The following is a 25,261-nucleotide window of genomic DNA, read 5'->3' as shown; positions in this document are numbered from 1 at the left end:
TGTGAACTTTACTTAGGTTTTCACACGGAGCTTTCACACCCCTACAGATAAAGTTCCTTGAACAAACAATGCTCTCCGGGCGTCACACAGTGTAACGGAGAGATTTTTCCTGCTCTTCCCCTAATCACTGTCAGCTGGGCTTGGGTTACGGGAGCCAGCACAAGCACAGCCTTGCTTCATTCCCTTTAGCAACTAACCTCCATATCAGTGGGGAAATAGCCAGCTTCCAGCAGTGGCTCAGAGACGTCCATAGCCTCTGTCTGCTCAGCAGCCTCTGGGGTGGAGCTGAGGTAGTCCTCCGTCATCTCCACATCCTCACTGCTGCGGGCTGGAGGAGAGAGACTTTTCCCCCCATCTGCCTCCCAGCCTTGCTGCTTCTGCCGCTGCCTGAGCTCATTAGCTCTAGCCCCGTTCCGGCTCTCCCTGCACTCCTACTGAGATCCCATACTCTGTTTTTATGTTAGTTAAAGCCCCACCCCTCTCTCCTAGGAGCAGCTAATCCCTAGGGAAATAATCCAGGTTTTTCCTAGGCTGGTAATGAGCATACCTTCCAGCATTGGGACTCCACTTCTCAATAAGAGTCCTATCAGGCTTTCTAGAGTACCTGTCCTGAGATGGCGCTCTCTGCTGGATGTACCTATGTTCCTGTCTCTCCTGCCCTACCTCACTGTCTGAGGGGTAGTCAGTCAAAACCAAACCTTTACTTTTAACCTGGTCAGCCCTTCTGACCAGGGACCGTGTTTTGCTTTTATCCCTTACAGGGACAAAGTTGGCCACAGGTTTGTCACAGTAAGTAGGGCTAGTCTCAGTTAGGGTGCTGGTCTTTGACCAGAGGGCCACCACGTGAGTGGACTGCTGGGCACGATGGACCATCAGTCTGACCCAGCAGTAGCAATTCTTATGTTCTTATGATTTTAAGGTGGCCAAACAGGTTGAAAAGGTGATTGTGAAAGCTAGAAGGATGTGGTATGGTCAATAGGAAAAAGGAGGTATTGATGCCCCTGTATAAGACTTGGTAAGACCTCATTTAGAATATTGTGTACAATTCTGGAGACCGCAACTTCAAAAAGATATTAAAAGGATGGAGTCAGTCCAGAGGAAGGCTACTAAAATGATGTGTTGTATTCATCATAAGGCATATTGGGACAGACTTAAAGATCTCAATATGTATAATTTGGAGGAAAGGCGGGAAAGGGGAGATATGATAGTGATGTTCAAATATCTACATGGCATGAATGCGCATAAGTCGAGTCTCTTTTATTTGAAAAGAAGCCCTGGAATGAGAGGGCATAGGAGGAAGTTAAAAGGTGATAGGCTCCGGAGTAATCTAAGGAAATACTACTTTTTTACAGAAAGGGTGATGGATGCGTGAAACAGTCTCCTGGAAGAGGTGGTAGAGATGGAGACTGCTTGGAATAGGCACGTGGGATCTCTTAGAGAGAGGAAGAGATAAAGATTACTGTGAATGGACAGACTGGATGGGCCATTTGGCCTTTATTACATTACATTATTGACTTCTATTCTGCCCGTACCTTGCAGTTCTGGGCAGATTACAAAAGAAACAACTGGACATTTCCAGGAGAATTACAATTTAGGGTTTTGGATTACAGATAAGATGACTGGGAAATTACAATTTAGGGTATTATATACAGAAAAGATGACTGGACTATTCCAGTAGATTTACAATTTGGGGAGCTGTTTGCATGCAGTTTTAGGGCGGATTACAAAAGAGACTAATTGGTCATTTCCAGGAAAATTGCAATTTAAGGTTATGGATTACAAAAAGGTGGCTGGACAATTCCAGTAAATTGACATGGTTGAGACTTTGAGGAGAAAGAATAACAGGAGAGGAAGAAAGGTTTGAGGGGGAATTTACATGGAAGGGGAAGACCAGGGTTAGAGTTAAGACATCTGGATAAATCTTTTTGAATAGCAGGGTTTTGATTTCTTTTCGGAAGGATTTGAAGTTGCTCGTTGTTATTAGCAGGTTGGAGATGGTATGGTCAAGTTTCGCTGCTTGTGTCGCTAGTAGATTGTCAAACATCTTCTTGCGCTGAGTGCCTTTGAGTGGGGGAAAGGTAAAAGGGGTCTGGGTTCTCCTTTGTCTAGTAGTGAGGTTTTGATTCAGGCGGTTAGGTAAGTGGGGGCTGTGCCATTTATTGCTTTGAATAATAGACAGTATAATTTGAATTGAATTCGTGCTTGTATTGGTAACCAGTGTGAGTCTAGGTAGGCAGTGGTAATGTGGTCAAATTTACTTAGCGAGTAGATAAATCTGAGAGCAGTGTTTTGTACTGTCTGTAGTTGTTTTATCAAAGTTGCGGGGCATGGTAGATAGAGGATGTTGCAGTAGTCCAATAGACCTAGGACTAGGGATTGGACTATGAGCCTTTATTGCTCTCTGTTGAAGAATTTTCTAATTTTTCTTAAGTTGTGCATGGTTAGAAATGCTTTCTGAGTAGTCTTGTTGATTTGAACCTGCATTGTGCAGCATCTATGTATCGTTACTCCTAGGAGTTTAAGAGCAGACTGTATTGGGTATTTGGTGGCATTTATTTCTAGTTCTGTGATGAAAGGGTTTTTGTCCTTTTCGAGCAGTAGAAATTTTGTTTTGTCTGTGTTCAGCTTCAGTTTGTGGTCTACCATCCATTTTTCCACTGCTTGTAGAGCTTTTTCCAGTTTTTCTATTGAAGTGGGGTCCAGAGAGTCGAAGGGTAGGAGTATGGTTATGTCATCTGCGTAGCTGAATGATGTTATATTTAGGTTATCTAGGGTGGAACCAAGGGAGGATATAAAGAGGTTGAAGAGCGTAGGTGAGAGTGGTGAGCCTTGTGGAACTCTACAGGGGTTGGACCAGGGATCTGATTTAAGATTGTTTGTCTTTACTCTGTATGTTCTTGATTTAAGGAATCCTTGGAACCAGTTGTATACCCTGTCTGAGATCCCTATGGCTTCAAGTATCTGTAGTAGAATGGTGTGGTCAACCAGGTTGAATGCAGCAGAGGGATCAAGTTGAATTATCAGCATCCTTCTGCCTTTGCTAAGGTGCTGTCGGGCTGTGTCTAGTAGGGTTACTAATAGAGTCTCTGTGCTGTGATTGGATCTGAACCCTGATTGAGAGGGGTGAAAAAGATTGTGGTCTTCCAGGTAGTTAGTGAGGTATTGTGCAACTAGTCCTTCTATTAGTTTGATATATATTGGTATTGAAGCGATGGGTCTATAGTTGGCGGGGTTATCTATTGGGCCTTTGTGGTCTTTCACAATTGGGGTGATTATGATTTCTCCTAGGTCCTGTGGGAATTGACCTTTGTGAGTGTGATTTGTATCCATTGCATAAGGCTAGCTCTAAATTTGGGGGGGCGTTTGTTAACAGATAAGTGGGACAGTTGTTCAGGACGCATGAGGCTTGGCAGTATTTTTTGTAGAGTCGATTCATATCAGTCCAGTGTACTACTGGGAAGTCGGTCCAGATCCTGTCTGCTGCAATGGCTTCTCCTATTGAGGGGTTTATTATTATATCATCGAGGTGAGTGCATGTGTTATTGAAGTTAGTCCTGATCATAGTAATCTTGTTTTTGAAGTAGACTGCAAGTTGGGTGGCTGTTGGTGGGTACTTTCCTTGAGCTGCTAGGAAAGGTTTGGTGTCGGTGAGGTTTTTTACTATTTTGAATAGTTTTTTTGTGTCTAGAGTCTCCAAGCCTACTAGTTTAGAGTAGTAAGCTTTTCGTTTTTCCTTGAGTTTGATTTTATATTGTTTAATTAGGCTTCTCCATGCTATTTTAGTTTGATCTTGGTTATTTTTTTCCAGTTTCTTTCTAGTTATCTGCAATGCCTTTTGAGAAGTTCGGAGTCGAACCATTTGTCAGATTGTCTGCAGATTTTGTGTTTTGATTTTACTGATGCTAGCTCATTCAGGATTGTTTCACTTAATGTTCGCAATTGGGATATGAATTCTTTGGGGTCTATGGATTTGATAGCGGGGTCTGCTTTGTCCCAGAATGTGGTTGGTTCGATTTTTGGATGGATTTTGATGGGGGATTTGTGAGGTTGATGTTTGTAATTGCATTGAGCCCAGTTGATGTTGAAGGTGTATTTATAATGATCTGACCAGAGGGAGGGTTGCCAGGTCCCGTTTGAGATATGCATTTCAGGTGTGTGAGGATGTTGGGTCATATATGCAGCGATATCTAGTTGGTGGCCTTTTTCATGTGTGGGTTGGGGGTTGAGAATTTTGTAGGTTAATGCTTTGAGGTAAGAGAGTAAACTATCGACTTGTTTGGAGGTATGGTCTTCTAGATGGAGGTTTATTTCTCATAGGAGCAAGTTGTAGGTTGACGTTAGAGAATTCTGGAAGATGAAGTCTTCAAGTATATGTTTTGTGGCGATACAGTTTCCTGGGGCTATATAGCAGAAAATGCAGGTTATGGTGTCTTTGAGTGTATCACTGGATAGTTGGCAGGCTAGTAGATCCAGGTAGGGGGTAGTGTATTTGTCTAGAACTTTTATGTTGAGGTTGTTTTTGGCTAGGATGGCCAATCCTCCCCCTCGCTTTTTTTCTCGGCAGACCAGCTCTAATTTGTATCCCTTAGGGCAGAATTCTGTTATGCATGGGTCTGAGTCAGAGCTCAACCAGGTTTCAGCTAGGAAAAGGTAGCTTAGTTGTTCTTTAACTATCCAGTCCTTTATTAGGTCTGCTTTTGGGCTAATCGATCTTATGTTCATATACGCACAGGCTATTGAGGTGTATATTGTATAGGGATGGGAGGTACTTTTCGGGTGGAGGAGGTTTCTTGTCTGAGGATGGGTATTGTGAGCTGTTGTTCTTGGCTTAGGAGGTGGTCTTTTTCCCCAACTGGGGAGGATGCTTTTATAGGTGAACGTTGAGCAGTCTATCAGATTTCTGGATGAGTGGGGTTTCCTGGATGGTTGGATATGTCTGTTGGATTCTGTCAATATTGGGATGGGGGAGATATAGTACCCAGCTGTTTTCCAATTTGTTAGGAGCACGAAGAATAGTAGGAGGACATGCATGAGTTTTGTTATGCAGGGTGTCATTGTGGTTGTATGTGGGGGAGGTTCTACCTCAGGCTGAGATCTGGTCGCTGGAGCCTGATGTGACTTTTTGCCTGATGTGACTTTTTGCCTGAAGTGACTTTTTGCTTTTGAGTTTGAGAATAGAGAGAAGAGAATGAGTTGGCTCCTTACCTCTCTGCTCTTCTAGGCTGGTGTTACGACTAGGTTCTCTTGAGAGTTCAGTGCAGGTCGGTGAGTTGGTCAGCTTCCTCCAACACTTTGCGCAGTCGCTTCGCAAAGGCGTGTGCTAAGGCGCACGCGCCTTTGCCATGCGCCTTAGCCGGTGCGCCAAACAACTGCACGCCGTTCCTGCCGCTGCTTTTTAAAGTAAAGTTTCCTCTCCCGGCTGGCTGTGAGAGGGAGGCGGAGCGGAGCTTGCACGCCTAAGGGCAGGGACGATAGCTTCCTTCTCTGCAGCGGCTGGGCTGGATTCCTGCCGCTGCTTTTTAAAGTAAAGTTTCCTCTCCCAGCTGGCTATCATGTTTCTATGTTTCTTAATGTCAAAGACTCCTTTGTAAACTCCATTCTTCCACTCATCAATGCTTTGCTACAAACAGGACTAGTGCCTGAAAGCTGGAAATCAGCAATCAGGCCAATCCAAAAAAATCCATCCCTCGATCCAAACGCACCCATCAACTTCAGACCTATCTCCAACTTGCCCTTCATATCTAAGATACTGGAAAAAACAACATTAACTCAGCTGCAAGCATTTATTGACAAACAGGAGGCTCTATCCACATTCCAGTCAGGATTCAGAAAATACCACATCATTGAAACTGTCCTACTGGGATATCATAGTGAACTGTTGGCAACTAGTGGACAAAACAAATGGTGTCCTATTCGACCTGAGTGCAGCCTTTGATACCATCAACCATTCTCTCCTCCTCTTTTGTCTTGCAGAAATAGATATCCGTGACACAGCACTACATTGGTTTCAATCCTTTCTGAGCCCCAAATCACAGAGTATTACTTGACAACATACTATCCAAATTGAAGCAAATCAAGTACGGAGTGCCACAAGGGGCACTACTATCCCCTTTACTCTTCAATCTCTACGTCAGACCATTCCTAGACATAGCCCAAAACACCAAATAAAAATCCACTCCTTCACTGACGACATTCAATTGTACCTACCACTAGGAGTAAAGTGCGACAGCCAGATTATAACCCTACACAACTGTCTATCTGAAATGAAACTTTGGATGACCACGAACACACTCCAACTGAACATCTCTACTACTACTACTTATCACTTATATAGCGCTGAATGGTGTATATAGTACTGTACACTTCCCCCTCCGTATTTGCGAATTCCGTATCTACGGATTCGCTTATTCGCGGTTTTAAAACAAAAAATGCATTTTCATTTTGCAGGCTATTTTAAGCCCTGTAAGCCCCCCCTTAAGCCTTACCAGGTGGTCTAGTGGGTTTTCGGGGCAGGAGCGATCTTCCCACGCTCCTGCCCCATGCAGATCGCTCACAGGAAATGGCTCAAGAGACTATGGAAGCTCAAGGCAGCCATTTCCTGTGAGTGATCTGCACGGGACAGGAGCGTGGGAAGATCGCTACGCTCCCAGGGCAAAGTATTCCCGCATACACCCCTAGGACACACCCTTCAGCTCCAAACAATCCCCAAAAGATCCTACTCCCATTTCCTACCAAACCTATGGAACAACCTACCTCCACACATCATATCCCTTGAGGGACTTCTAAGCTTCAGGAAACCTATATCCTTGCCTAACTCCATCCTCTCAACCTCAAGCTACCCGTATCCCATCCCTCCACATTTGCATCTGCGGAATACTTCATGGACTGTGTGACAAACCCAAGTCCATTTCTGGTTTTGTCTCAAAGATGGGGTGGAAATTCACTAAACCCCGATGCAGGAGAGCTGATCAAGTTGAAACTCAGACTGCAGAATTAGCTGACTTCTACTTAGACAGAGAGATTGTATCAGATGAAGAATGGCAGGAAAAGGAAAGGCAAGAAAGCTTTACCCAGTTTAAACCTGTCCCTGACAGGAGATTACTACCTTTCCAGCAGCCTGTCCCTTTAAGAGCCAGGGCTGGGAAAAAACCTGTATGTAGACAAACGGACCAAGCCCTGCCCCCATCCAGGCTCAGGGGGTGTGTTTCTCCGCAGCTTAAAGCGAGGCAGTCCAGAGTAGGAAGAAGAGAGGCAACCAGGGACTGCAGCTGGAGCTGACAAGAGCCAGGAAGAGAGTAAGATTCTCTTTGAGCAGCCAGAGGAGGCTGGGGAAACGGATTGGCATATGGCAGATACAGAGGAGATGTTTTCTCCCTCTGAAATTGGTGAGGGGGACCAAGGAGAAGCCATGGACATTCAGAAGAGTCTGGTAGGAATTGAAACTTTTCCTGTGGACATGGAAATGCAGTGAAACGTATAGGGTTTTGTTTTCTGCCTACAGACTCTGAGCTGCATGATAAGCTGTGTTCTTTTTCTTTGAGGAGAGAATTTTGCCTTAAAGCATTGATTTTGATTCAAACAAACATTTGTATGTATTTTCTTTGCTAGTAGCCAGGCTAGGCAATCACGTTCCTCTCTCACAGTTGTATACAGTTGCTATAGCAATGTTTCAAAAGGAAACATCCTTAAAATCTCTGTACTTAACCAGAACGTTGGCTCTGAAATAAACTTCTCTACATGCTGGGCAATTCTAAGTTTTTCCTTAGTGCCTGTGTTTCTGAGCACAAATTCTGCTTATAAAGGAACAGCTTATTTAAGGAAAGTTTATGCTGAAGTGAAGCCATATAATATACCTGCATGCTATACTACCCAGTTTGCTGGGAGGTTTTTTTTCTCTCTCTTTTCATTATCTGGCCAAGGACTGGCAGTGCTCCTTTTGAATAAACATCTGAGTGAATATTGCAAGGCTGAAGTATATAAACTATCTGCTCTGGTAAAGAGGACTGTGTAATAATCTACTATTAAAGTCCAGAAGCAGGAGAATGTGTTTAAGCCATTACTGACAAACTTGGAAACTTTGATTTTGGTGTTTTGTTTCTGTATGGGAAATATATGGATTTCATGGAATGAATGTTTTTTTGAAACTGCAAGGCTGAAGCTTGTGTTATGGTTTATTTGGGCAGTGGCTGAAATAAAGCTATTGTTTTTGCCATTTCTGACTAACACTCATTACTTGCATAACCCTATTAGGTTATTAACTAGGAAAAGAAAAAGAATTGGTTAGCAGTCAAACTTTTCCCAAAAGAAAAAGATTGAAAGGAAGGGTTTTAATTGGTTTGTTAAACAAACCTCTAATTTAAACCCCGTTATTCCAATGGACATCAGTATGAGCCTAGATGTATGAGTCTAGATAAAGGCTGCCTCATACATCATGTTGTCCTTAATATAAAGAAAAAGACTTAAAGTCTGTGGAACTAAGTGAATGAGCAAAACCCCTTTCAACCGTTTGCTTCTGGGATGCAGTAAATAATCTCCCGAGACTTGTCAATAAAGTGTCGATGGCAAAAAAGTGCCTTTGCTGAATAAAGTGACAATAGCATAAAAAGTGCCTGTGCTACAGTTAAAAAGCAGTGTAACAATCAATAAATGCACAGGTTTCACAGGTTTATATATTTTTCTTTTGGGCAATTTTATATTTATTTTTCATTTTTTGTAAACACTACTGTGCATTTATTGATTGTTACACTGCTTTTTAACTGTAGCACAGGCACTTTTTATGCTATTGTCACTTTATTCAGCACAGGCACTTTTTTGCCATCGACACTTTATTGACAAGTCTCGGGAGATTATTTACTGCATCCCAGAAGCAAACGATTGAAAGGGGTTTTGCTCATTCACTTAGTTCCACAGACTTTAAGTCTTTTTCTTTATATTAAGGACAACATGATGTATGAGGCAGCCTTTATCTAGACTTTGTCTAGGTGAAGCAAGTCATCGAAAAGTTACTGCCTGAGCCTTTAAAACTCACTGGGCGCCTTTTAAATGGCTCATACTGATGTCCATTGGAATAACGGGGTTTAAATTAGAGGTTTGTTTAACAAACCAATTAAAACCCTTCCTTTCAATCTTTTTCTTTTGGGAAAAGTTTGACTGCTAGCCAATTCTTTTTCTTTTCTGAGATTTAGTTTGGACTTTATTGGCTTTCAAGTCCTCAAGGGTTTTCAGTGGTTTAGGCTATTAACTAGCCAGATAAAGTCCTGAAGGGTCCCTTGGTTGGAAGGGACACGCTGGGGCAGTTTTGTCACAATCCCGTAGGCTCACTGCGCATTTCAGGGGCACGGATGTGACAACTGTCACTAAAGTACTTGATATTAGAAGATGTTTGATCATTCATGTACAAACGATGCCTGTACATTGAACAGGATAACCAAATTATGTGTCATTTATATGCTAGGGTCAAGTATCTTCAATAGGATTTGTATTGTTAGATAGACTTCCCTTACTTCGTACTTCATCCACTCGATTCTAAAGTCATCCCTCATATAGGATAATCTGTACCCTATACATTGCCTAAACAGTATCCTTATATAACTTTGAAATTTTGTATAGTTATATCCCCATACAAGATAAGCTGTAACTCCATGCAATGTTCTAAGAGTAGTCTTATGTAATATTACATTACATTACATTAGTGATTTCTATTCTGCCAATACCTTGTGGTTCAAGGCGGATTACAAAAAAGTTATCTGGCCATTTCCGGAAGAATTGAAGAGAAGAGCGAGTTGTTTCAGAGAATTGGGAAGAGTTTTGCAGTGTCAGTTTGTCTTCAAGGATTTCTTAAATAGCATGATTTTTATTTCTTTTCTGAACAATTTGTAGTCTGGGGTCATTATGAGTAAATTGGAGAGTTGGTGGTCCAGTTTTGCTGCTTGTGTGGTTAGAAGGCTATCGTACAGTTTTTTTCGTTTGCTGTCTCTGATTGGGGGATGCGTGAACGGTTTGTGGGTTCTCCTATGTCTGGTTAAGGTAGATTAGATTAAGCGGTTTTTAAGGTAGGCTGGGCTGTCTCCATTTATGGTTTTAAATAGTAGGCAGTAGAATTAGAATTGTATTCTTGCTTGCATTGGGAGCCAGTGTGAGTCGAGGTATGCCGCCGTGATGTGGTTGTGCTTCCTCAGTGAATAGATAAGTCTTAGCGCTGTGTTTTGAACTGTTTGTAGTTGTTTTATCATGGTTGCCAGGCAGGGGAGATAAAGTATTTTGCAGTAGTCTAGAAGACCTAGGACTAGAGACTGGATCAAGACCTGGAATTGTATTCTGTTGAAGAATTTTCGAACTTGCCTCAAATTTCTCATGACTGCAAATGATTTTTGTATTGTTTTATTGATTTGTGGTTGCATAGTACAGCATCTGTCTATCGTCATTCCTAGAAGTTTTAGAGTGGGTTGTAAGGGATATGTGATTGTGTTTATTACCAGATTTGTTATGGTTGGTTTTATTATATTCGAGGAGAATGAATTTTGTCTTGTCTGGGTTCAGTTTCAGTTTGTGATTTTTCATCCATGTTGCTACTGCTTCAAGTGTCCTGTGTAGTATGTCTGTCATGGAGGACGTTGGTTGGTCAAAAGGAAGAAGAATGGTGATGTCGTCTACATAGCTATAGGAGGTTAATCTTAAATTGTCCAGGCATGTGCCAAGGGATGCGATGTAGAGATTGAAGAGAGTTTGGGATAGTGGAGATCCTTGGGGTACACCGCAGGGGTTGGACCAAGGTTCTGCATTTTCTTTGTTCAACTTTACTCTGTAAGTTCTGGAATGTAGGAATCCTTGAAACCATGTGTATACCTTGTCTGTAATTCCAATTGTTTCTAGTATTTGTAGTAGAATGTTGTGGTCCACCAGGTCAAATGCTGCGGTGAGATCCAGTTGTATAATCAGCATTTTTCTAACTGTGCTGAGGTGTCTAGCTGTGTCTACGAGGGAACCCAGAAGTATCTCTGTGCTGTAGTTGGTTCTGAAACCAGATTGTGTCGGGTGGAGTATGTTGTGGTCTTCTAGGTAGTTGGTGAGGAGTTTAGCTACCAGGCCTTCCATTAGTTTGACATAGAATGGTATTGAGGCTATGGGTCTGTAGTTGGATGGTTGATCCTTTGCTCCTTTAGGGTCTTTTAGGATAGGGTTATGATGATTTCACTGAGGTCTTGCGGGAAAAGGCCATCTGAGAGCATGGTTTGTATTCATTGTAAGAGGAGAGTGCGGAATTTGGTACTGGAGGATTTTAATAGGTATGGAGAACAGTGGTTGAGGTCGCAGGCTGTGTGGCTGTATTTTTTGTTAAGATCGGACCATTGTATAGTGGGGAAGTGGGACCAAGTTCTGTCTGCCACAGCTGATTCTTTTTCTGTGGGGGGCATTGTGATCTTTTCTAGGTGGGTTTGGTGTTCCAATGAGGGTAGTCCTGGCAGTTGTGATTTTGTTTTTAAAGTATTCGGCTAGAAGGGTGGCTGAGGGGGGAGGGGTGTCAATATTGGCCAGGAAGGGTTTGGTGTCTGTGATTTCTTTTAGTATTTGGAATAGTTTTTTGTGGTTTGGGTTTCTTTGCCTATTAGGTTGGTGTAGTGTGTCTTTCTTTTTTCTTTTAGTTTTATCTTATATTGCCGGTTTAGTTTTCTCCATGCTGTTTTCGTGATTTCTTTGTTGTTCTTTCTCCATATTCTTTCTAGTCATCTGCATTGTCTTTTGAGTAGGGGCAGTTCAATATCGAACCATTTGTCTGAGCGTTTGCTAATTCTGGTTTTTGTTTGTGTTGGGGCTAGCTCATCTAGGGTAGCTGTGCTTAGCCTGCACCAGTGTGAGATGAAGTCTTTGGGGTTGCATTCTTGGATTGTTGCATCTGCTTTAGTCCAGAATTCAGAGGGGTCAATGTATTTCCGTGAGTTGTAGGTTGATCTTTGGGGTTTTGGTTTGGCTTTGTCTTTGGCCCAGTTGGTGTTGAAGGAGTATGTGTGGTCTGACCAGAGGGAACGAGACCACATTCCATTTGATGTTTGAATCTCAGGCAGTAAGGGTTGTTGGGTCATGAAGACTGTGATGTCTAGTTAATGACCCTTCTCATGTGTGGTTTGTGGGTCTTCGAGATGGAGGTTTAGGTCTCCTAGGATTAGACTGTAAGTTGCTGTTAGTGAGTTTCGGTATAAAAAGTCTTCAAATTTGGGTCTTGCTGTGTTCCAATTCCCTGGTGTTATGTAGCAGAGCATGCAGGTTATGGATCCTTTTAGTATGGTGCATGAAAGTTGGCAGGCTAGTAGACCCATGTAAGGGGTGGACATTTTGTCTAGTAAATTCAGATTTAGGGAGTTTCTGACTAAGATGGCTAGACCTCTTCCTCTTTTTTTTTCTCTGCAGACCACTGTTATTTTGTATCCCTTGGGGCAGACTTCCGTTATCCTGGGATCTGAGTCTGATGTAAGCCACGTTTCTGTGAGGAAGAGGCAGTCAACATTCTCCTTTTCTATCCAGTCTTTTATATGTTCTGTCTTTGGGCCTAGGGCTCTGATGTTTATGTAGGAACATGTAAGTGTGGTGTATTCTGTTTGTGCACTGTTTATTGTTTTTGGATAGATGAATGGTCTTGGGTGAGGGTGTGGTTTGGTCTTAGAGGGATTTGTTGGTCTTTTTCCCCATGTTGGTGTGATGGTGTGGTGTATATAGGTCTGGCAGTTTATGTTCCTGTCCACTGTGGTTCTCCTAGTTGGGTGGTGAATTCTGTTAGTAGTTAAAATAATTGGAATTGGGGAGATGTTGTTTGCTGCTGTCTTCCAGTTGATTAGGAGCAGGATGATCAGTAGGATAGTTTGCATTTGTTTTTTGTGTTGTATGTTTCATTGTGAAGAATAGAAGGAAGTGGTTGGTGAGAGTGCGATTATGGGTGGTCTTTTGGGGTGGAAAGGTTGGTTTTTTTTGTTTGCTTGTTTGTTTGTGTTTGGTTTTTTGTTGTTTTTGGGTTTGTTTATTTTTTCCTTGGAGGTTGTCGGTTGTTTTTCTCTTGGCAGTTGTAGGGTTTGTTTGTTTGTTTTTACCCCTCTCTTGGAGGTTGCTGATGGCAGGTGGTTGGGGTGGCTCCCAATCCAAGCGGGGCTGCTCTGAAGAGGAAACTTTTTAAAAGAGAAGTGCTGCAAGGGCTGTTGGGGGTGGAGCTGGTCTCCCACACCCAACCAACTCCTTCCCTTGCGGCGGCTGCAGTCAGGCCGGGTTGGGGCAGCTCCTGATTCAAGCGGAGCTGCCCTGAAAAGAAGTTTTGTAGCAAAACTATAAAACTGTAACCCTTTTTGAGCTCTTTGGAGAGGACGGGATAAAACCACATTACGAAAAAATAAATGTCATCTGCCATTGTGATGCCCAGTTTCCTAAGGTACACTTGCAATTTTTCACAATTATATTGCAATTTTACAACTTTGAACAATTTTGTGTTATCAGCAAATGTGATTACAGAGAAACATGATGCCAGATAAAGGCCGAATGGCCCATCTAGTCTGCCCATCCGCAGTAACCATTATCTCTTTCTCTCTCCAAGAGATCCCATGTGCCTATCCCAGGCCCTTTTGAATTCATACACAGTCTCTGTCTCCACCACCTCTTCTGGGACTGTTCCATGCATCTACCACCCTTTCGGTAAAAAAGTATTTCCTTAGATTACTCCGGATCCTATCACCTCTTAACTTCATCCTATGCCCTCTCATTGCAGTTTCCTTTCAAATTAAAGAGACTCGACTCATGCGAATTTACATTACATAGTTATTTAAATGTCTCTTTATCATATCTCCCCTCTCCGACTTTTCCTCCAAAGTATACAGATTGAGATCTTTAAGTCTGTCCCCATACGCCTTATGATGAAAACCACATACCATTTTAGTAGCCGTCCTCTGGACTGACTCCATCCTTTTTATATCTTTTTGAAGGTGTGGCCTCTAGAATTCTACACAATATTCTAAATGAGGTCTCACCAAAGTCTTATACAGAGGCATCAATACTTCCTATTTCCTACTAGCCATACCTATACCTATGCAACCTAGCATCCTTCTAGCTTTCGCCATCACCTTTTCAACCTGTTTTGCCACCTTAAGATCATCCAAACAAAACTGAGAGATAATCAAAAACAAGAAAGAATTCAAAAATAACACATATATTGAAAATAAAGAATCCCTTATGAAAAAGCAACTTATGAAAATAAATTTCAAAGAATAGGTGTAGTGCACAAAAATAATCTAGTTTATAAATACCTTAAATACTTTATTAGCTTAATTGATTTCATTCTTAACATCAAAATACATCAGGACACTCAAGACACATACATATACGCAGCTAAAAATCATATATGAGTACTAATACAAATGCAAATAAAAGACAGCACATGGAATGCGCACTGTTCATAGAAAAATGAACAGTAAAGCACATTATTGGAGTCACAACTGCACATCAGCACTTTAGTATTTGACTGTGCTTTGGATTTGGATCTGACTTGGTTTTGCCTTATTCTGAGATGGCTGGGATGCCCATCTGCTATGTTGGGTTCATTGGACTCATTTGTTGTTCATTTACTGTTCATTTGTTCATTTGTTGTTCATTTACTGTTCATTTTTTCTATGAACAGTGCGCATCCCATGTGCTGTCTTTGTATTTGCATTTGTATTTGTACTCATATATGTTTTTTAGTTGCATATATGTATGTGTCTTGAGTGTCCTGATGTATTTTGATGTTAAGAATGAAATCAATTAAGCTAACAAAGTATTTAAGGTATTTATAAACTAGATTATTTTTGTGCACTACACCTATTCTTTGAGATTTATTTTCATAAGTTGCTTTTTCATAAGGGATTCTTTATTTTCACCTTAAGATCATCACATACAATCACACTTAAGTCCCACTCTTCTGTTGTGCACATAAGTTCTTCACTCCTTAATCTGTACTGTTCCCTCAAGTTTTTGCAGCCCAAATGCATGACCTTGCATTACTTAGCATTACATTTTAGCTGCCAAATTTCAGACCATTCTTCAAGCTTTCTTCATGTTATTCATAGCATTCAGCGTGTCTACTTTATTGCAGATTTTGGTATCATATGCAAAGAAGCAAATCTTACCCGCCAACCCTTCAGCAATATTGTTTTAAAAAATTTTAAAAAGAAAAGGCACAAGAACAGAACCTTGAGGCACACAATTGGTAACATCCCTTTCCTCAGAGCAATCTACATTGATCACTACCCTCTGTTGCTTTCCACTCAACCAGTTTTTGACCCAGCCCATCGCTTTGCGACACATCCCGAGGCCATTTTGTTTATTTATTAGATGCCTGTGTGCAACACTGTCAAAGGCTTTGCTAAAATCTAAATACACCACCTCTAGCGCACATCCTCTATCCAATTCTCTGGTCACCCAGTCAAAGAAATTGATCAGATTTGTCTGACAAAACCTGCCTCTAGTGAATCCATGTTGCCTCAGGTCCTGCAATTCACAGGTCTCCAGATAATGTAACACTAGTTGCTATTGCATCTACAACTAGTTCAAATTGCAGCAGTAAGAATCATGTATGGATTATGGAAACTGGAACACCTGCAGCCCTACTATATGAAACTATATTGGTATAACAAGTTTTAATAAAACACAAACACATATCTGTGGTGCTGTCAGTAGCCTAACATAAGATCAGCCTCATGGAAGAAATTTACAAAGCTGTGACATGGACATCTGTTCATACATTGTTCATACATTCATAACCCACTACATGTCAGTTCTCTAGAATCTCTTTGGGGATTATCATCCAACTCCATCCTTCTCAGGCTCATTTCCTTTCTGTTCTTGGGTGCTTTCTCCCCACAAAAGATGATGATGATAAAGAAGAAATATAAAGAAGACTAGTTGCCACCAAAAAACATGTTGGTGTCTGCCCCTTTGCAGTGCCTTATTATTATTTTCCTTTTTTTCTCTTGAAGGCAGTTTATAATATGGAGTCACTTGCAGTGAAGGCTCATTATCCTGTTTGTGTTTGGAGAAAACCAAATTACTTATCTGTAACAGGTGTTCTCTCTAGTGAGCAGGATAGAAATCCTCATATACCCACCCACCACTCCAAGGATCTGTATTTTACTCAAGCTGAACAATAGAATAAGGTAGACCTCCATGACAGTGGGAAGCAGAAAATGATGCACATACTACATATTAAGCTGGAGAAGCTTTCCCATTTGGGCTCTATTTGTGATGCCACCCCTACTGTGAGGGCTTGTATCCTTCTGTCTATGGAGAACATCACTACAGGTAAGTAACTTGGTTTTATTGCACAATGGTTTCTGCCTGGAAGAATTACTCTGAACTCTGCTTACCACTATAGATCCTCTTTTTCTAGACAGCAATAGTATAACTTAGGTGAATTTTATTACCATCATACAAGATTTTGAAATGTGATACCCCTTTCCCATGTTCTAGAGATTGGTGCTCCTTCCCAAGATTAATGCTATTTTACCTTAAAAGCTTCTTCTTCTTCCCTGTACACAGGAACCTGAGTTGCGAGAGGACCAATGAACTCAACAGCTGTAAGTGGCTTTCTGTAGAGTTGTTGAATGCGTCGCTCGTTCAAGACAGTCTGCACTGCATAAATGATGTGTCCTTGGGTAAAGCCATCAGTCACTTTGGCCAGACAGCTGAGATTCAGGGAGCTGGTGATGGAGCCTCCATTCTGAAGAATGATATGTCTCCATAACACTGTTCAATTAAGAATAAGAGGGCGATAAAAACTATTAGTGACTTAATAAAGCTAGTACAGTTATCAGAAACAGCAGATTCAACCTTCTATCATTAGGTTTTACCTACTATATATAAATGTATCTTAAATACTGTAAATTGGTGTTATGTGCAATATATACTAAAGATACAAAAGATTCCTTGACAGAACGCTTGCCTTCCAAGCAAGTCAACAGAATGACTGGCTAAGCAGCATCAAGCACTCCTCATCCTACCTCAACTTTAGAAAACTTGTGAAAACCAACCTGTTCAACCGATTTGTGACCAAGAATTCCTAAAGACTTCACTGCTTATCTCACGCTGTATGACCAGCCCTTCTTATTGTAAACCGCCTCGACGTACTTCTTATTGTAAACCTGCCCCTACTTAAAACTGCCTAATCTTACTCTGTACAAATATTCATGTACTCAAAGACATCATTGGTTTTTTCGCTGAATGTCCAGCTCTTCTTTATTGTAAACCACCTCAAACTACTTTGGCTTTGGCGGTATATAAACAATAAATTATTATTATTACATATCTAACAGTTCTTTGAAGTGAAATATGTCTTATTACTTCAATATATATAGCTTCAGTACTAACATTGACTGGAAAAGGAAAAAAACATGACCAACAGATTGGAGAAGATCACTGTTCATACCTATACAGTACTCCCCTGATATTCGAGGGGGTTCCGTTCCAGGAACCCCCGCAAATCTTGAAAAACTGCAAATACAGTTTTTCATGGGGGAGACTGGAGAGGGCAGCGGGAGAGGCAAGAGAGAGCAGCCGGAGCACTGGCGAGTGCAAGAAATCACTCGCTGTAAGCTCTGACCACCTCTTCCTGCACTAAGTTGGGCCTTACCAATGAGGAGTAGTGTCAAAACAGCTCCTGATTGGATAAGGCCCGACTTAGTGCAGGAAGAGGCAGTCGGAGCATACAGCAAGTGATTTCCTGCACTCGCTGGCGCTTCAGCTGCTCTCTCCTTGTCGGTGGTTCGCGGTCGGAAAATACTGCGAATGACTGGGACTGCGAACCGCCGACCGTGAACGACCAGGGGAACACTGTACTATAAAAAAGTGATGCAAAGGACCATAACAACTATAGAACAATTGCATTAATTCCACAAGCCAGCAAAATATTGCTGAAAATAATACAACTAAGGCTACAATCATATATTGAGCAAGAACTACATGAAATTCAAGCTGAGGAACAAGAGACATTATTGCTAATGTTAGATGGATATTGAAGAAGAGCAAAGAATACCAGAAGCCCATATACTTTTGCTTCATTAACTACAGCAAAGCTTTTGACTGTGTGGATCACGATAAACTATGGAGAACTCTAGCACAAATAGGAATACCTAAACATATAACTCAGCTGATAAAGAGCCTCTTCAAAAATCAAGAAGCTGCAGTGAGAACAGAATATGGCAACACTGATTGGCTTCCAATAAAACATGGCATCAGGCAAGGATGCATCTTGTCAGCTTATCTGTTCAACCGTACGGTGAAGCCATATTCAGAAAAGCAAATTTGTAAGAAGAGAGCATTGGTTTCAAAGTTGATGGTTGAAATATAAACAACATGCACGATATAGTTGATACCACACTCATTACTAGCAGCAAAGACAACATGCTCTATCTACTGAGAAAAAGTCAAAGCTAAAAGTCATAAATGGGATTAGAACTTAACATAAACAAGACGAAGATCATAAACATGGAAAATGATGATTTTGAGCTTGAAGGCAATAGAATAGAAGTTGTAAAGGATTTCAATCTTCTGGGTTTTGTCGTAAACAAAGAAGCAACTATCAAGGAAGAAATATTCCACAGAATAGCATTTCATTGTTCTCAATGAAGGCTCTCAACAAAGGCAAGGCAAGGAATTAACAATCCAAATGAATATCAGACTTGTCCAAGCATTCATTTTTCAGTGATCAATTATGGAAACAAGACACAATGTCGTCCTCTCCCTCTGTATCACACAAAAAATTTTTATGTTCCATAATGTTGTTTTTTGTTCGCTGTTGTAACTGTTCGTTCTTTTACTTTCATATTTATATATTTTTACTTTTATTCATTTGTTTTCTATATTTTCCATTGTTTCCTCATGATATTATATTTATGAAGGTTTGTCCTCACTATATATTAAGCTTTTCAAATGTTTATACATTTTATTGTATATTTCTGGAACTCTAGATGGTATTCCATTATATACAATTCTATTATTTTATATACTGTTTTTATGTTATACTATATATGTTTGATAATGTGTTTAAATTTGGTTTTTATATTCTTTTAGTACCTTACTATTGCCCTGAGGAAGGCAAAGTCAAAACTGTAATCCTAGTTGGGACTTCAACATAAGAGATTCATCCTTAATGTTGGACTGTTTTTATGGACTCAATAAATGTAACTACTTTTGGTTGGATTAGACATTTCACTTGCCTCTCTTTGTTTGTTTGCTGCATTTCCTTTCAAGGCAAGTTTTTGTCTTCTTTTTTCTGTCAGATATTATTGCAACCACAATATGCATAGATTAAGGGCGGATCCAATGCTTACCTGTATTTTGAAATTTACATCTTCTTCAAAGAAAATAGCATCTATTATCAGGAAGCACTGGCAGACATTTGATGTTCCTGAAAGACTGTACACCTACCGCTGTATATCTTTTTCTCAAAACTCTACTTGGTGGATAAATTATCTAAATCGGATGTTTGGACTGATATAGGTCAGAGGATAAATAAGGGGTTTAATAAGTGTGATGACAATAGAGGGCACTGAGTTCTATTGGGTGGGAGGGGTAGAAATATTGCCTTCACTGGGTCCACAACTTGCGCATCTAAGAATATGATTAGATGCCCATGTGATCTTATTTATATAGATCAAACTTCATGAGCCTTTCGAACAAGGATGATAGAACACAGATCGTGTGTTTATACAAGAAAATTGGATTTTCCTATTGTCAAATATTGTGTGAGACAACAACATAGTTTTGATAGTTTGCACTGCATAATTATTAAACGGTTGAACATTTTTATCTGAGGGGGTAATGTAAAGAAGTAGCTTTGGCAGTTGGAGCAACAATTGATTTTTCAGCAGAGCACTATGGAATCTAGTGGATTGAACATCTCTGTGGAATGGAAAGTTTTCTTTAAGTGAATTTGAATGTTGTGGATAACTTGGAAGCTGTAGATGTATCTTTAAGATCTGCACTTGTGGTCAGGTGATATGGTTTGTTTAGAGCTTTGTGAATTTCATGTCTTTCTTTTGATGCAGCGGTGTGCAAAACATGGACTGCTGAGATTTGGGGGGTATAAGATACATGTAGCATGTGGTTTATGATCATTAGTTGACTTATTTGGAAGTACAAACAGCAAAAGTATGACAGAACTTTCAGATAAGTGTTTGTGGACTTTTTTTTTTTTTTTTGCTTTGGACATAAAACTCTGTTTTTGTGTTCTTTTGAGTCTAGTGTCCCCTGAAACCATAATTACATGGTAATAGTACTGTTTTTTTGGACTGGGTACCTTTTCACCTTGGGGAAAAGTTTCCCGGTTCTTTTTTCCCAGTTTAAAGGGCCTATGAGAATATAAGGAACTCCTGAGATTGGATAGATCACCTATGGAGCTTTGAGGCCCCTTTGGTAATTTTTTAATGTATTTTTTTTTAACTTTATTTTTTATTAAGAATTTAAAAATTATATCCAAGAACAAACTTGTTTAGGAAATACAGAATGAATTATACAAACAGGAAATTCAAACAAATAAATTAATCCATAAGTCTTTCTTAGACCACAATTAATCAAAATCGAGAAATCCAAGTGAAAATAAAGAGGAGATTATTCTATCTTAGAAACAAGTATTAAGGCATGGCTTAACAGTTATCCCACATTTCAAATTAAACTGTTCAATAACACTAAGCATTCCCAGTAACCAATTTCTTCATATCAATAAATGCCCTTAGTTGTTCTGGGGAAAAGAACATTTATTTTATCATATATTTTATCGCTCTTCTGACGTTATTTACTAGACAACTAGCAAATAACGTCAGAAGAGTGATAGAGCAAGCTTTAAACTAAGCAGAAGGGGAAAGCCGACAGTCGACCTGGTATCGACGGTTCGGGAAACAGTATCCAGTGAGGGTACTGAGGGGGAAGATTGCTGGGAAGACACAAGTGGCAAGCAACAGACTATGAACAAAAAAGGGAGACAGATGAAGCGAGAGGGGGACAGGATGAACATACTACAAGGGGAAGTCAAAATGGGACTGGACGATGAGAAGGAACAAGAGGAGGACAATAGGAACACAACACAAGGGGAAGGAAATAGGAACCTACCACAAAGGGAAGACAAAAGAGACAATACCCAGGAGTTGGCAGGTCAGGAAGGGGACAGAAGGAAGAATGGAATGCAAGGGAAAATAGCGAAGAAGGGAAAATGCCAGGACTTGAACTGCATGTACACTAATGCAAGAAGCCTAAAGAACAAAATGGGGGAACTAGAAGTCATGACCAATAATGAGAGACTAGATAGCATAGGGATCACGGAAACATGGTGGAACGAGGAAAACAAATGGGACATAGTACTGCCAGGATACAAACTCTACTGAAAAGACAGGACTTACCAGAAAGGAAGAGGAATAGCACTATACATAAGGGACACCATTCACTCGACCAGTGTGGACACAGCAGCGAAAAATGACCAACTGGAGTCATTGTGGGTCAAAGTACCAGGAAGCAACGGATCTGATCCTATTCAACATCTTCGTAAGTGACTTGGCTAAGGGTCTTCAAGGTAAAATTACGTTATTCGCCGATGACGCCAAACTATGCAACATAGTGGGCAAGAGCACAACAGACAAAAGCACAGTGCCTGACAAAGGCTCAATATCCGACAGTATGACACATGACCTGCTCCTACTGGAGTATTGGTCAAGGGCCTGGCAACTAAATTTCAATGCCAAAAAATGCAAGGTCATGCACCTTGGCACAAAAATCCATGCACGTCTTACACCCTGAATGGTGAGACCCTAACAAGGACTGTAGCAGAATGAGACTTGGGGGTGATCATTAGTGAAGACATGAAGTCTGCCAATCAAGTGGAGAAAGCTTCATCCAAAGCTAGACAAATCATGGGTTGTATCCATAGGAGCTTCGTCAGCCGTAAATCCGAGGTCATAATGCCTTTGTACAGATCCATGGTGAGACCCCATCTGGAATACTGTGTACAATTCTGGAGGCCACATTACCACAAAGATGTGCGGAGAGTTGAGTCGGTTCAGAGAATGGCCACCCAGATGGTCTCAGGACTCAAGGATCTCCCGTATGGGGGAACGGCTGGATAAGTTGCATCTATATTCACTCAAGGAACGCAGAGAGAGGGGGGACATGATCGCTGAACAGGAACCTGACAAGACCACCCTGGGAACACCCATAGCATCCAAAACGGCCACCTTGAGACAAACTACCGGAATGCAGGAAGTGGTTGGAGACGCTGACTCCTGGCAGTTGGTGACTTCCTCCACAAGAAAATGCAGAGGACCTAACTCTGTCTCTTTTTCCCCCATACAGGACAGCTCAACAACGACACCTCATATCGCCCTGAGGAACAGATATCAGCTGCTACAGGAAGGTCCGGAGAAAGAGCTACAAGTAGTTGTTCAGCAGATGGTTCCAACTCCGGAATCAACAGTATAGCCCACCCCTAAGAAGCGCAGAGTGGTGGTCATCGGAGATTCGCTGCTGAGGAGCACCGAGGGACCAATCTGCAGACCAGACCTACAATCAAGAGAGGTCTGCTGTTTGCCAGGGGCCAGGATCCGGGATGTCACTGCTTGCATTGACAGACTCATCAAGCCCTGAGACCACTTCCCCATGGTTCTAATCCACGTCGGAACCAACAACACCGCAAGGAGCAGCCCGGACAGCATACCTGAAGACTTCAGGGCCCTGGGGGAGAAGCTGAGGAGGATGGATGCGCAGGTAGTCTTCTCCTCGATTCTCCCAGTGAGGGGCAAGGGCAGAGCCAGAGAGGATCGAATACAAAGGGCGAACGACTGGCTGCGAGGATGGTGCAAGGAGATGAACTTCGGGTTTCTGCACCATGAAGAAGCATTGCAAGGACTACAGGGACACGACGGGCTACACCTAACCAGAAGAGGGAAGAATGTCCTTGGACACCGCCTAGCCCGCCTACTCCACAGGGCTTTAAACTAGGTAAGTCGGGGGAGGGTACAGGCACAAACAACATACCAGGCGAACTAAAATGCCAATACATTTATGAGGCTGAGGAAAGTAGACACCGAAATTCTGGGTCAGGGGTGAGTGCACACACTTTTGAGTCGGGAGTAGGGTCACATCATATTTATGGGTCACATTGTAATTCCGGGTCTAGGGGGAGTACACACTGTAGTTCTGGGTATATGGGGAGTACACATTGTGGTTCTGAGCCTCAGGAAAGCACAAATAACACAAACAATGCTAAAGGTGTTCAAATAGCTCAAACAGGAATATCCCCACTGAGACATAACAAAAATATAACATGGAGGGCTATGTACGTCAACGCACACAGTTTAGGAAACAAGATCCTGGAATTGGAAACAGAAATAAGGAATGCCGACCTGGATGTGGTGGCGATATCCGAAACCTGGCTCACAGACTCCCACGGGTGGGACATGGTCATACCGGGTTACAACTTGCTTCGCCGGGACAGAGAGGGTAGGAAGGGAGGGGGTGTAGCATTATATACTAAAGATGACATTAAGGTCATGAGAATCTCAGATGTCCAGTATACTGGGGAATCCCTTTGGGTTAATTTGGCCAGAGGAAAGGACAAATGCTTGTATCTTGGCGTAATTTACAGACCCCCAAGACAACAGGATGACCTGGATATGGAAATAATCGAAGATATAGAAAATATCACCTTGCGTGGGGACACAGTATTGCTAGGTGACTTCAACATGCCTGATGTGGATTGGGTTACAGTTACCTCTGCTTCCGGCAGCAGCAGGAGGCTATTAAACTCTATGAAAGGAGCAAGCCTCAGGCAACTGGTGTTGGAACCGACAAGGGATCAGGCAATACTGGACCTGATACTTACCAATGGAGAAAGTGTCTGTTATGCCAGTTATGCCCTAGCATATTATTGATAATTTTGTTTATGTATTCTCAAGTCTGCTGACCCAGCATATTACTGATAATTTTGTTTACTAATATGTATTCTCAAATCTGCTTACCTGAACTCCTGACCTCCAAAGAACAGTAAGACCAAATGGTCTCTGCAATAAACTTGCTTATTTGAGATCCTCACTTCCTTTGTCTAAGTGTCAACTGGATAGCATCAAAGAGACAATACAACTACAACACCTCCTTGCGTCCTGACCTCTTTGATCTCCACAGGACAGTAAGACCAGATGGTCTCTGCAATAACCTTGCTTATTTGAGATCCTGACTTCCTTTGTCTAAGTGTCAACTGGATAGCATCAAAGAGACAATAAAACTACAACACCTCCTTGCATCCTGACCTCATTGATCTTCAAAGGACAGTAAAACCAGATGATCATCAGTAAAGACAGATGGGAAACTACATCAAAAAGACAGTAACAAGTATCTGCTATCTTGACCTCTTTTGACCTGGGTGTTGTCAAAACAGATAACAAAAGAACAGAACCGGCTGTCTTACTAAGAGGGCAGCAGTTTTTCTCTATAAAAGAGAAAAACTCAGCCCATAGAATTTGAATCCAGTTACGTTGCAACAAAGGGACAGCCTGGTTCGGTTCTCCTCTCCTATCAATCGCTTTGGGTTCCAGATTGTGAGGGATAGTGATGTCCGGAAATACGGTGATGTTATTCTATTTTAATATTTATCTATGCATGTAATAAAGTGTTATTGTTTAAGCTTTATATTGTCTGGGTGCCTTTCTGAGGGTTACTGATCATTCCACCTGTCAGAAATTAGTGGTATAACAAATTGGTACCAGAAGTGGGGTAATCATGTGGTCAGAAAAGATACCTAGAAAACAAGGGGTGGAGGAGCAGGCTCCCAATCCCTCCATTCCAAATGGGAATGAAATTATGGGAAAATTAATGGCCACTGAGTGGTCTGTAGAAGCAGGATTGTGTGAATCCTGTACTTTTGAAAGTGGGGATCCACATGAATTATGTGCCTCCTTACAAAAGGTGAAAATCTCAAAAGGAGAAGAGCAAGAAGTAATTTCTAGACAAGGAAGGATGATTTTGTCAGACTGGAGGAATTTGCATGAAGCTAAACAGGAATTACAATTGAAATTAGAAGAGCTGGAAAAGAAAAGGAATAAACAACAGCATGCCATTACAATGCTACAATGTCAGAATAAGTTGTTAATGGATAAGGTAGAAACCTATCAAAATGTAATAGAACAGTCAGCTATGCAATATGCACGATATAAATACAAGAAACGGAGGTGGAAAGTGAGTTACAGAAAAGTTAAAATCTTAATTTATCATCTGC

The 25,261-nt window shown here is 41.4% G+C and overlaps 1 protein-coding gene across 6 annotated transcripts in view; it reads right to left on the bottom strand.

Annotated features, from left to right (window-relative positions):
* IQCA1 (IQ motif containing with AAA domain 1) overlaps positions 1-25,261 on the bottom strand; it is a 1,056,753-nt gene that overhangs the window by 60,504 nt on the left and 970,988 nt on the right. For 5 of the 6 annotated variants that reach the window (XM_033944078.1, XM_033944080.1, XM_033944079.1 and 2 more), the window contains one exon: positions 16,514-16,752. In XM_033944078.1, the coding sequence (XP_033799969.1) occupies positions 16,514-16,752 (239 nt within the window). Of the gene's footprint in view, positions 1-16,513; positions 16,753-25,261 lie in introns of those variants that run through there. The other variant, XM_033944083.1, reaches the window with a different exon arrangement.

This window comes from Geotrypetes seraphini, chromosome 5, assembly GCF_902459505.1.
Source record: "Geotrypetes seraphini chromosome 5, aGeoSer1.1, whole genome shotgun sequence".
Classification (NCBI taxonomy): Eukaryota; Metazoa; Chordata; class Amphibia; order Gymnophiona; family Dermophiidae; genus Geotrypetes; species Geotrypetes seraphini.
This window is presented reverse-complemented; position numbering and strand designations above follow the sequence as displayed.